The sequence below is a fragment of the Herpailurus yagouaroundi genome, unplaced genomic scaffold, assembly GCF_014898765.1.
Source record: "Herpailurus yagouaroundi ecotype Mexico unplaced genomic scaffold, PumYag 67556, whole genome shotgun sequence".
In the NCBI taxonomy this organism is placed as follows: Eukaryota; Metazoa; Chordata; class Mammalia; order Carnivora; family Felidae; genus Herpailurus; species Herpailurus yagouaroundi.
In genome coordinates, this window is record NW_024420362.1 from 2,650,895 (window position 1) to 2,663,635 (window position 12,741).

General features: G+C 34.7%; 1 protein-coding gene across 4 annotated transcripts in view; it reads right to left on the minus strand.

Annotated features, from left to right (window-relative positions):
* Positions 1-12,741, minus strand: part of DIAPH2 (diaphanous related formin 2) — a 1,032,498-nt gene that overhangs the window by 543,505 nt on the left and 476,252 nt on the right. For all 4 annotated transcript variants that reach the window (XM_040467675.1, XM_040467674.1, XM_040467672.1 and 1 more), the window contains one exon: positions 11,015-11,254. In XM_040467675.1, coding sequence (XP_040323609.1) covers positions 11,015-11,254 — 240 coding nt within the window. The remainder of the gene's footprint in view (positions 1-11,014; positions 11,255-12,741) is intronic.

Consider the following 12,741-nt stretch of genomic DNA (forward strand, 5'->3'; position numbering starts at 1 on the left):
AAATGGGTAAGGGGCACTAAGGAATCTATTCCTGAAATCATTGTTGCAGTATATGCCAACTAATTTGGATGTAAATTTAAAAAAAAATAAAAAAAATAAAACAAGTTAAAAAAAAGGAATGGTTTAAATAATGTTAATATTTAAAACAAAAAAACAAGGAATACTGATCAAGTCTGTATCAGACAGATTACATTTACAAACTAGTGTTTTCTGGGTTGAATAATGTTAATATTTAAAAGAAAAAAACAAGGAATACTGATCAAGTCTGCATCAGACAGATTACATTTACAAACCAAAAATTGTGGGGAGTGGTTATAATGAAGTTTTTACACAGCTTATAGTGTTGTACATGTGGTAATATCTAAACATATGTAATCAGATTCTGAAAAAGCAAACAAGTGTTACATTTAAAATATAAGATAATTGGCACCAATGAATGTAAATCAATAAATATTTCAACTTAGAGAAACATCTTTATTTTTTTATTTTTTATTTTTTTTATTAAAAAATTTTTTTTAATGTTTATTTATTTTTGAGACAGAGAGAGACAGAGCATGAACAGGGGAGGGTCAGAGAGAGAGGGAGACACAGAATCTGAAACAGGCTCCGGGCTCCGAGCTGTCAGCACAGAGCCCCATGCGGGGCTCGAACCCACGGACCACGAGATCATGACCTGGGCTGAAGTCGGACACTCAACCAACTGAGCCACCCAGGCGCTCCGAGAAACATCTTTAAATAAGCTCAGGAGATGTGTATTTTTAGAGGCAAGTAGGAGAGTAGATGTATGAACTTCTTTTAATCAGAGTTGCAATTTCAAAAAAGGTATTGTGATAGACATATGCTTTTATAACTATAGGCATACCTCAAAGATATTGCAGGTTTGGTTCCAGTCCACAGTAAAGTGAATATTGCAATAAAGCAACTCAAATGAACCTCTTGGTTTCCCAGTAGATATAAAAGTTATGTCTACACTACACAGTAGTCTGTTAAGTGTGCAACAGCATTATGTCAAAAACAAACCCCTATGTACGTAATTAGTTAATTGACTAAAAAATACTTTAAACTGGGGTGCCTGGGTGGCTCAGTCAGTTGAGCATCTGACTTGGGCTCAGGTCATGATCTTGCTGCTCGTGGGTTTGAGACCCGCATCAGGCTCTGTGCTGACAGTGCAGAGCCTGGAGCCTGCTTCAGATTCTTTGTCTCCCTCTCTCTTTGCCCCTCCTCTGCTCACACCTCTCTCAAAAATGAATAAACGTTAAAAAAAAATAATGTAAACTGACCATTATCAGTGTTTTCAGCAAGTCATAATCACTAATCACAGATCACTATAACAAACAATGAAAAAGTTTTAAATGTTCTGAGAATTACCAAAATGTGGCACAGAGACACCAAGTGAAAAATGGTGCTTATAGGTTTACTTGAAACAGGCTTGCCAAACCTTTAATCTGTAAAAAACACAAAATTTGCAAAATGCAAAGTGCACAAAATGAGGTATGCTTGTATACCTATTTGAAGCATATCCACAAAAATGGTTAATTCCTGTGCCCAACATGATCATATAGCTGCCCTCATGCTAATACAGCAGTTTGCTTTTTCTCCCATCTCAGTCCCATAATGCAGGCTACAGAGAATAAGAAAGATATAATGCATCTACACATTAACATGAATCTCTACAATGTCATGACCATCTGTAAAAATTGAGATGGGGGCGCCTGGGTGGCGCAGTCGGTTAAGCGTCCGACTTCAGCCAGGTCACAATCTCGCGGTCCGGGAGTTCTAGCCCCGCATCAGGCCGTCAGGCTCTGGGCTGACGGCTCAGAGCCTGGAGCCTGTTTCCGATTCTGTGTCTCCCTCTCTCTCTGCCCCTCCCCCGTTCATGCTCTGTCTCTCTCTGTCCCAAAAATAAATAAATGTTGAAAAAAAAAAACATTAAACAAAAATTGAGATGGACATCTTAGAAGAAAGCACCTGTAAAGACAGGAATACATACTACCTTCACCAAGTGTTCTTTCTACTTATGTCAATCTGTATGTACAGACCACTATAGTACAGAGATAAAGAGACTACATACTCTACATCTTAGAAGTGGGAAAAGCTGATTTTCTAATTGGAGGACAGTCTTCAAAACATATACTGGTATGTTCATGGGATTACAAAATCAGGGAGCCAAGATCATATGTTTCTAACTTTTGGAGGGCTGCATTTTTAAAGACGAGAAGCTCAGAAAAAGTAGTTTGTGTTTTGTTTATATTTTAAATGGTGTGAAATGCATTAGACGTGAGGGCTTTGGATTGAATTTCTGAGCTGGTATCCAAACATCCTAATTACTAGAGAAATGGGACCACCGAAGCAATATTTTAGTACTACCATTTGCCTATGTGCACAAATCCACATGCACTGATTAATAGTATGTGCTTTAGGATATATAACAAGTAACATATGGGAATTAAAAGAACTTAAAAAAATAAATTTAGTGTTCTATAAATTTAAACACTTTTGGACTTTTTGACTTAAGTAATATTAATGCTTGCTGTTTGCAAATTATGAATTTTGGTATATTGATTTACCTGAATAAATGAGGGAAACAAAAACCCATGACACAATTATGGAAACTGAATCTAAAATGTCCCACTGGCATAGTATCACAATAGTGCAGCATTTATCTTTAAGGTCCCAAGAAACTATTCAGTGGTTCCCAATGATGCGAGCCCATTAAGCACAATTCAGTAAAAAACAATGGACTTAAATAAAGGTCAACCATCATATAAGATGAACAAAGGAAACCATTTAAAGCTGAGAATGATATCCCATCCTTAAATCATTCTCGGCTGGTTAGTTGTTTCAGAAGTCAAAAATGGTAAATGTTCCTACATGGAATAATATATTGTGGCACACACAAACCCTTAACTTGAAATGTTTGTGTCTATTGGTCATAAATTATGAACAAGTAGTATGGGGTGTCACTATTTTACAGGATGACATTTTAAAATGCAAAGTAACATAAATGAGCTCCTCTGTATTTTGCTGTACATTTGGATCTATGTCACTGATTACAACTAGTGACTCAGGGAGATCACCAACTGAAAACTCTTTCCTACAAATAGTCCCACAGGAAGGAAATTTTAAAGGACCCAAAGGGAGGAAATGGAAAGTTTGGGAAGAAGATCAAACATTCCATTCAACCCTGTACTTGATAGAGAGTCTAATCTTCCCTTACATGGAATTTTCTAATACAAATTACATCCTTCAAAGCAATTTTCTTCTCAGCCAACTATCAACCACAACTTCCCTAAATTTGAGTAATGCTAAACACTCTCTTATAGGAAAAAGCATATTTCAGTGAAGCAAAAGAGACCATCAAATTCTAAAAGTAGCTTGAGCCACTGACATAATTTGAGTCCCAGGAAAAGTCGGATTCTAACTCTGCCTCTGACACTGAGTGATTCTGGGTAAGTTATCTTCCTGGAGAGAAGATTCTCATTTGTAAAATCTTGAGAACAGCAGCCAACCTTGCCTACACAAAACTGATAGGTTCTGAGAACTTATACATACAAAACCAAATGATAGCTCTATAATTATGCAGATTATTAAATGCTATTTTATTACAAATATATAGGCTCTAATGCCTGGATACATTAAAATCTATTAGAGGAAGAGAAATTTTCTTCTTTAAATTTTTTATTATTTTTTTTAATGTTTGTTGATTTTTGAGACAGAACATGAACAGGAGAGGGGCAGCGAGAGAGAGGGAGACACAGAATCTGAAGCAGGCTCTAGGCTCTGAGCTGTCAGCATAGAGCCTGACACGGAGCTTGCAATGCAGGGCTAGAACTCACAAACTGAGATCATGACCTGAACTGAAGTAAGACGCTTAACTGACTGAGTCACCCAGGCACCCCAGGAAGAGAAATTTTCTATTAATATGCCTGCAATTACTTCCAATTCAATTTGAATAAGAAAAGAGATTCCTCATTTTACATGCTACTAGAGAATCAAGAAAATCTACATGTCATTTTCTCCATTTTTAGAATTCCATAAGTGGCAGAATTGTTCTGTAATGCTTCCTTGAAATGAGCCATGTATAACCAAACATTCTGTTACAGTGCAGTGAGAGACAGTATGCTTGCAAGTTTTGGGACATAGAAAACAGATTTAAGACTCAACTTGGATACTTATTAGCTTTTTCAAATTGGAAAAACTGCATTACTTCAATGGGCTTTAGTTTCCTAATTTGCAAATGGGTTAATAATAATTCACCTCCTTGAATCATAAGAAAAGCATTTTATGGGGCGCCTGGGTGGCGCAGTCGGTTGGGCGTCCGACTTCAGCCAGGTCACGATCTCGCAGTCCGTGAGTTCGAGCCCCGCGTCGGGCTCTGGGCTGATGGCTCAGAGCCTGGAGCCTGTTTCTGATTCTGTGTCTCCCTCTCTCTCTGCCCCTCCCCCGTTCATGCTCTGTCTCTCTCTGTCCCAAAAATAAATAAACGTTGAAAAAAAAAATAGAAAAGCACTTTATAAACTGTAACACACAGGCAACCAAATATGTGGAATACTGACTAGGATTTATTGAACTTCGGTGGGGTGCCTTTCAGTATATCCTACAGTGGTTGTTTTCTAAAATATCTTTGGTTATAAATTAATTCCCATATTTATTTATTGACTTATATTTGAAGGTAGAATTGCTGGTTTATAATTATAGCAAACAATATTTTTTTATGTTTTTACAAATAAACCACAGCAGTATGACAATTACATAGTCAATAGTTTTGCTGGTAAACAATATAACCTTTACATCTGTGAGGAACTAAATTCTCTAATTTAAAAAAAAAAAAGTTAATGTTTATGCCAAACACTGACAACAAACCCTTTATTGAATCAAATTTCTTGGCTTTCATTCAAGAGTAATTTACTGATGGCTTCATATAAAATAGACCCTGGGGATTTAATGTAGAATAAAATATATATCCAAATTCCATAAGTTCTGGGTCTTGAAAGAGAATGAGAAATCAAATAATTAAAGTATAAATAATTCTCTAGTAATGTGTTCAAAGTGTGCAATGGGAACCAGAGAAGAATAAAGAGCAAAAACTAGATGAAGAAGAGGAGTGAAAGACACTATAAAAATGCAAAAGACAAGCTGTTTCAGTTACATGTTTAAAAAAGAGAGAAAGTGGAACATTATTAGGAGGCTAGGACCCTACCTTTATTTTCATAACTTAAGTGACCACCCACTATCCTGAGTTGCCTGGGACTGTCCCAATCCTGAGTAATCCACGTGTTTTAGCACTAACCCCCAATTTGACTATATTTGGAGATAAGACCTTTAAGGAGGTAATTAAGGTTAAATAAAGTCAAAAGGGTGGGGTCTAATCTGATAGGATTAGTGTCCTTATAAGAAGAGGAGGTGATACCAGAGCTCTCCTGCACTTTCTCAACTATTTTTTTTAATTTAAATCCAACTTAGTTAACATACAGTGTAATAATAATTTCATCACTTACATATAACTCTTTCTCTCTGTTTCTATGTGGGGCACAGAGGAAAGGCTATTTGATGACACTGCAAGAAGGTAGCTATCTGCAAGCCAGGAAAAGATGTCTCACCAGACACCAACCAGGCCAGCACCTTGATCTTGGACTTCCTGTCTCCAAAACTGTGAGAAAATTAAGTTCTGTTGTTTAAACCACTCATCCTGTGGTATTCTGTTATGGATGTCAGAGCTGACCAATACACAAACCAAAGTATTTCCCTTCTCTGAGTGTGTTTTCTTATCTGCAGACTGAAGACTAGTCACCTTATGTTAATATTATAAATTTATATGGAAACAATCCACCTCATTTCAGCTAAGAATGATAAAATGTGAAATTCTTAGAGTACTTAGGACTTTTTTCCTTGATTTTTTGTGTGTGTGTGTGTGCATGTGTGTGTGTAGATTTTTCTTGGACTATATATTCCACATTTTGCTTCCATGGACGTAGTAATTTTCCTTTCAAATCATATTTTATGATAAGTAATCTATTTTTAATTAAAACTGAACCTCTTTTACTTTCCTTATAACTTCTATGGGGGAGTTGTAGACTTTTTTTTGTGTACTTGGGGTAATACCTACAATATTCTGTCACTAATACCATGTGAAAGTCTCTAGAAAATAAGGCTTTTATATGTTATACATACTTTATAGAAATGATGAATCTTAGGAAAAGGAACACATAAAAAACTACTTTATCATCTTAATGCTAATGACTAAAAATAAAATGTATATAAAATTTTTCTACGGTAAAAGTAAATATTTTCTTCAGGTTCTTTGTATAATTTATTTAAAATCTGTACAAAAGCACATCATCCTACTGTATCATGATTTATTATGTCTCTCTGTCCAACTAGAATTACTAGAAATGGGTGACTAGTATGGGTGAGACTAGTATGGATGAAGGGGATATTAACTCAAGGCAGAAAAAGAAAGGTCTGTGGATTTCTTAAGTTATGAAATGAATTGTGAATGATTTTTTAAAAAGTTATGAAGGCAGGTTATCTAAACTAGTATACAAATAACTCAAAATCTTCTCACTATCGGCCTACTAATGTTATCATTTGTGTCCAACATATACCCAATATTCCAGACAGTGTGGTTTTCTAATTCATCTTCAAATGTACAATGATTATACCTAGTTATCTATCATCATTAAAAACAACTACTACTGAGGAGCCTGGGTGGCTCAATGGGTTAAGTGTCTGACTTGGTTTCTGTTCAGGTCATGATGCCATGGTTCGTGAGTTCAAGCCCTGCAATGGTTTCTGTGTTGACAGCCGGGATCCTGCTTGGGATGCTCTCTCTCCCTCTCTCTCTGCCCCACCCCACTCATGATCGGTCTCTCTCTCCTTCTTAAAATAAATAAATAATCTCATAAAAGAACTACTACCATTTAACATTATAATTTTTCAAAGAACTCTGACAAAAATCATTTTATTTGACCCTAAAAAAACCCTATATAACAAAATAAACAAGGGTCACTGCATTTCCTCATTTATAGTTGACTAACTGGGTTTCATATAGAGTAACTGACTCAGCCATGAAAATCTGGCTTACTTAGTAATGGGCAAAATGGAAGCTAAAGCAAAATTTCTGAGTCCAGCTTTCTCCCATCTTGTAAGGTTATGGCTTCTTCCCTTATATAACATAATTCTATCTATCCTTCAAGATCCTTCTGTTCCATTTTATAGTACTGTTCATCCTCACCCCATCACTAAAAATTCCTCCCTTTCTGAAGTCCTGTCAATCTCAATGGCCATTAATCTTAATATTCATTGACAGTGTATCTTGTGATACAATCTGGCTATCACAATACTCTGTATGTAGTATATTTCCTGGCTATTTAACTGTACCACTAGCTTCTTGAGATTTCTGTGTGTCTTCTGTATTGTTTGTATCCCTCTGGTGTACTAATGATCTCTTTCGTTTTGCCTTTGTTTGGGTCTGCCTGATATCCCTTCATCTGCCCCTAATCTTTGGTGTCCCTATCTTTAATTAACAGTGTCCTTTAGGACATGACCACTCTTCCATTGCAGGTAGTCTTGGTAGTTCTGTTAAACAAGGTTCTTTACTTTCCCTTGGACAAGGAGTATTCTTGTAATTAATCCACACTAGGTCAGTCAGTCTTTATAATAAGAACTTGAATCAAACTCAGGGAAAGGAGGAGGAAAATGGTTGGAGTTAATAGGCCCAAAGACAATTTCCTGAAAATACTTTCCATTTGTTACTGCTCTCTGTATTCTCAAAGCTGCCATAGTTGCTGCTCTTTTAAAGGCCAAGTTATTCAGCATTTCCTCAGCTTCTGACTGAACTATCTCATATCTTCCCGAGAAATTCCTTCTCCCCGCCTCCCTTAAATCAGGCAGAATCACTTTCTCTTGCTTGCAAATAAAGATCCTTATCTGATATACCCACAAAGTTTAGTGCATGGGGAGTGCTAAGTATTTTTAAATATTTTGTTCTTTTTTTTTAAATGTTGATTTATTTATTTTGAGAGAGAGAGAGAGAGAGAGGGAAAGATAGAGGAAGAGGGAGGGAGGGTCAGAGAGAGAGGTGAGAGAGAATCCCAAGCAGGCTCCACACTGCTAGCACAGAGCCAGATGCGGGGCTCAAACTCATGAACCATGAGATCAGGACCTGAGCCAAAATCAGGAGTCAGACGATTAACTGACTGAGCCACCCAGGCACCTCTCAAATGTTTTGTTCTTATGCAGATTATGTATATTATTGTATATTACTGAAAACATAAATAAATGACCCTGAAGTGCACCATTGCTATTGGTTAAAATTTTAGTAATCAACAGGCAAGCAGGGGCCAAGCTAACATTGGGAACTTATATGCATGGAAATGACTTTTATTACAGTTCAGAACCCTGGTTTAGTGACTCACAAAGTGATAATTCACTGCTGCAAATTAACAAAGCATTTTGTGGTGAGGGTAGTACTTATAGTAATGATACCATTTAGTTATATTTGACATTTAGGTTAACACATCTGTTTTCCTTTTCTTCCCAAATATTATAGAAGCCAACTGTGACCATCTGAATTTTTAATATTATTTTACCACAAAATACATCTGATAAACTTAACTGCTTATACCATAGCTCCTTTTTAAGTAAGTGAATATTTTAACATACTCTATAGCTTCTTGTGAAGAGCAGATTATAGTTTTAAATTCACTGAGAAAGGAAATTATCATTAGAGTAATTTAGGTGGGTAAATGGTATCAGTTTTTGAGGCATTATCATCACTCTACAAAGGAAGTTCTCTCTATGATTCTTTAAGGAAAAAAAAATAAGAAAAATCAACCAGTAATTGTTTATAACTGGACTTTAACAGCAATTCTAGCTAATCATATATCAGTAGTTAATTCACATTTGAACAGATTACAAACCTAAGCTAACTATTTCTATGTACTTTGGTGAATTTCTGTCATTTTAGACATTTACATACTCAAAATCCTTTGTATTCCAGGAGCATCCTTTTAATCTTAGACATTAGGGGAATACCATGCATATATATGATATTTCTCTTTCTCAATGACAAGTATTTCCCTGAAGATAAAATCCTACTGAAAAGTGGAGGGTGGGGGAAGGGGGCATTTTAAAACATTCACTTCTTCTCTTTTAGAACATCTATTACTACATGATAGTATTTCCCACAAGATTATTTTTATTTTATTTGAAGTTGGCAAAAATCTTTGTGCTGAATCCTTTGAGCATACCTCTAGTGACAGATGTCAGATCAGTGCTGTATGGAAGAACTTTTATTTGACTGGTAGATGACAGGAAGAAGCTTTTCTCTGAAATATAAGATGTAACTATAAAATCCTTCTGTGAGATGAATATAATCTTTTGTTCTGGTGTATAAATGATTTGCTCATTCTTGCTTCAAAAAATCACTTCATGTAATTAATTGCAATAGTGTGAAATTAAGACACTTTAAAAAGGTACATATTTATTCAAATAAGGAGAGTTTGTTTTAAATGTCTTCTTTATATGAATCAAAGGTGAAATATGCATACAATATAAATTTCCATTGACCTTTTCTTTTAATTTATAATATTTTTTATAATCATTCACCAAAAACACCTTCAAGATTCACTCCCTATGCATATAGCATATACTCAAAACAAGTAGCATCTTCGTAAGAGATGACTTTATTAGTACTGACTATATGGTATGCAAAGAATGAAAATGTATTAAATGTTTAGATTTATCCTACAAATCTGGCTATGACTTATTCCATTTATTACAAGCATTGCCTTATTCTATGATTATCAAATAATTTCAAATGTCCCCTAATATCACAAGAAGAGGGAGTAACTTTTTTTTTTTTTTTTTTTACCAGGTCTAGCAATCCAGATGATCTTTCCTACCTTTCTGGCCCTCTTTCCTCACACCCTTCAAAAATAAATCACGAGTAAACATATACAATTCCACTATATATCCTATTACTACAAATGTTATTCTTTCCCTGAGTTAGAACTACCAGAAGCAAATCACTTTTGATACATATTAAAATGCTGTTCCACGTATATTTCATATACATCTATCTAATGCATGAATAGAAAAGAAATTTATATCCACTCTTACATTCGGGATTCTTGTTATAAGCTACATCAAGAACTAACTAAAGTTCTGCAGTGTTTTAAGATGTGAGAAGAAAACAAAGTGGAAGCATGGTGAGATGTGAAAGAGGGATTGCTTGTTTTCAGATTTATTTTTCTCTCTAGCTTTCTCACAGGTCTTTACCTCAGAGTCTATTCATCTTTCTCTTTGTAACAGACAGATCTTTCTCTTGAATAAAGTGGTTCACTTTAGCCTAGAAATGAGCATATACAATCACCTCTGGGTTTCTCTATTTCTGTACTTCTCACAAGAATTAAAATCTCAAAAATAATACCATGAAATGACTTGGTCAATCATTATTATTGATCAAAACAATAAGATGATTGCCACTTGATTTTCTTTCAAGTTTTAGTTAATGGACTACACCTAATATAAACTTAACTAACACAACACTGTTCAACAATAAAGAGTTTTGTTGGCTTAGACTAGAATAAGCAAAGCATACTTAAAAAGAAGTTTCTGGCTATTTACCTCATTACATTTAGCTCCTCAAATACGTTTTTGAGAGACATAAAATAAGTACAAGGGGAATGAAATACAAGATTGCAACTACTTTATAAAAAGCAAGTTTTTTTTTACTTACAAACTCCAGTAAGATCTGATGAGAAAGTTTAGTACTATACTACAAAAGTATATGCAATATCTTTGAGACTTTACTGCACTAAAATTATATATATATATATATATATATATATATATATATATATATATGTTTTAATTGAAATATAATTCACTTACCATAACATTCACTCTTTTAAAGCGTACTTTTTTTTTTGGCTTGTGTACCTTTCTATTTAGAGTGACCCTTCTCACAGATGAAATTAATATTGTATCTTACCTTTAAATGTTATCTTACCTTACAAAGGAAGTTGATCTTAAAACCCAAAGACTGGGCATTTCTCGAGCCTGAGTTCATGTAGTTTCCAACCAAAAGAACTAACTCTAAAAGTTTGTTAAAGCTTTCACTTTTCTTCAGTTCTTCACAGGCAAGAGTTACTGCTATGATGCTTGGTTTGATGTTGTTTACATGTTCTTCAAACGTGAGCTTGAATAGAATGCTATTGAGACGAGGCTGCAACATTTTCACTGAGCTCATCTGTAAGATAAGAAATGCTCTATAAGAACATATATATAAAGCCTGTTATTTCACTCTCCAATACAGATAACTTTATAGACTGTACTGTAAAATTTCTGCATAAAATGAATTTTCTCTGGGTCTTAAAAAACATTGTTTTGGTTTGTTTTAGAAATTCCAAAGGAATATTTTATTTATTTTTAATTTTTTTAATGTTTATTTATTTTTGAGACAGAGAGAAACAGAGCATGAAAAGGGGAGAGTCAGAGAGAGAGGGAGACACAGAATCTGAGGCAGGCTCCAGGCTCCGAGCTGTCAGCACAGAGCCTGATGTGGGGCACAAACTCACGGACTGTGAGATCATGACCTGAGCCGAAGTCGGATGCTTAACCGACTGAGCCACCCAGGTGCCCCACCAAAGGAATATTGTAATAAAAATTTTAAAAAGTTAGTTGTTCAGTTTTAAACAAATCATCCTTATAACAGTAAGAAAATATTATTGAAGCTAAACATTTGCTGTTTGTTAATTCCATAATCATAAGTCATCAATAGCATTTAAACTGCCAAAAATTTGTCCCTGAGGTGAACTATGAAAATTTACAAACGTGAAATTGAACTTGAGTGAATAGTGTGGCCACAGATAAAAGACGTGCATGATGACAGAAAATGTAAGTGAACCATATTTCCCAAGAAATTATCTATTACTATGCTGTTTGAAATCAGAAGACTAGGTCTGATTGAACATTTAATAATTTTAAACCTATTTTTTCTATTCACCAAATATATTAAATATTTATATATGCTCTAAAGAATTTCTTCTACTTGACAAAATGTTCATGCTATATAATTAGGTTATGGTAAAATCACATCAACTTACTTTTAAGTACATTATTCAAAAATTCCATAATGGTTTTCTTCAAAACAGTTCAACTTAGGTTTTAATTACTTATTTCATAGTTATCGTGCATGTTCTCTATTCCCTTTGGTATAGCTCCTATGATAATAATTTCTTTTGGTCGTTAATTTCCTATAGTTCCAAGTCATTTTAATAGCTTTCATTCACCAAATAAATTCTGAGACAGAGGTGGAGATGGGGATAGACACATATGAACAACACAAGCACACCAACAATGAAAAGAAATTATTAAAAGTTCTAATTATATTTATTTTTGGCACATATAGTTTAGTTTCTTGAATATAAATGTTAGGCACAGAGTAGGCACTGAGATATCTTGTAGATAAGATAAAAAGAATTTGACAACATAAAAGTCCTTAAGCCACAAAGTACCCTTCCAAAGAAGCAAATGAGCTGTTGAATAGATCATATCTACTTTAATATGGAAGCAAGGCATAGTTCATAATTTTTCTTTTTTTAATTAAAAAAAATTAAATATGAAATTTATTGTCAAATTGGCTTCCATACAACACCCAGTGCTCATCCCAACAGGTGCCCTCCTCAATACCCATCACCCACCCTCTCCTCCCTCCCACCCCCCATCAACCCTCAG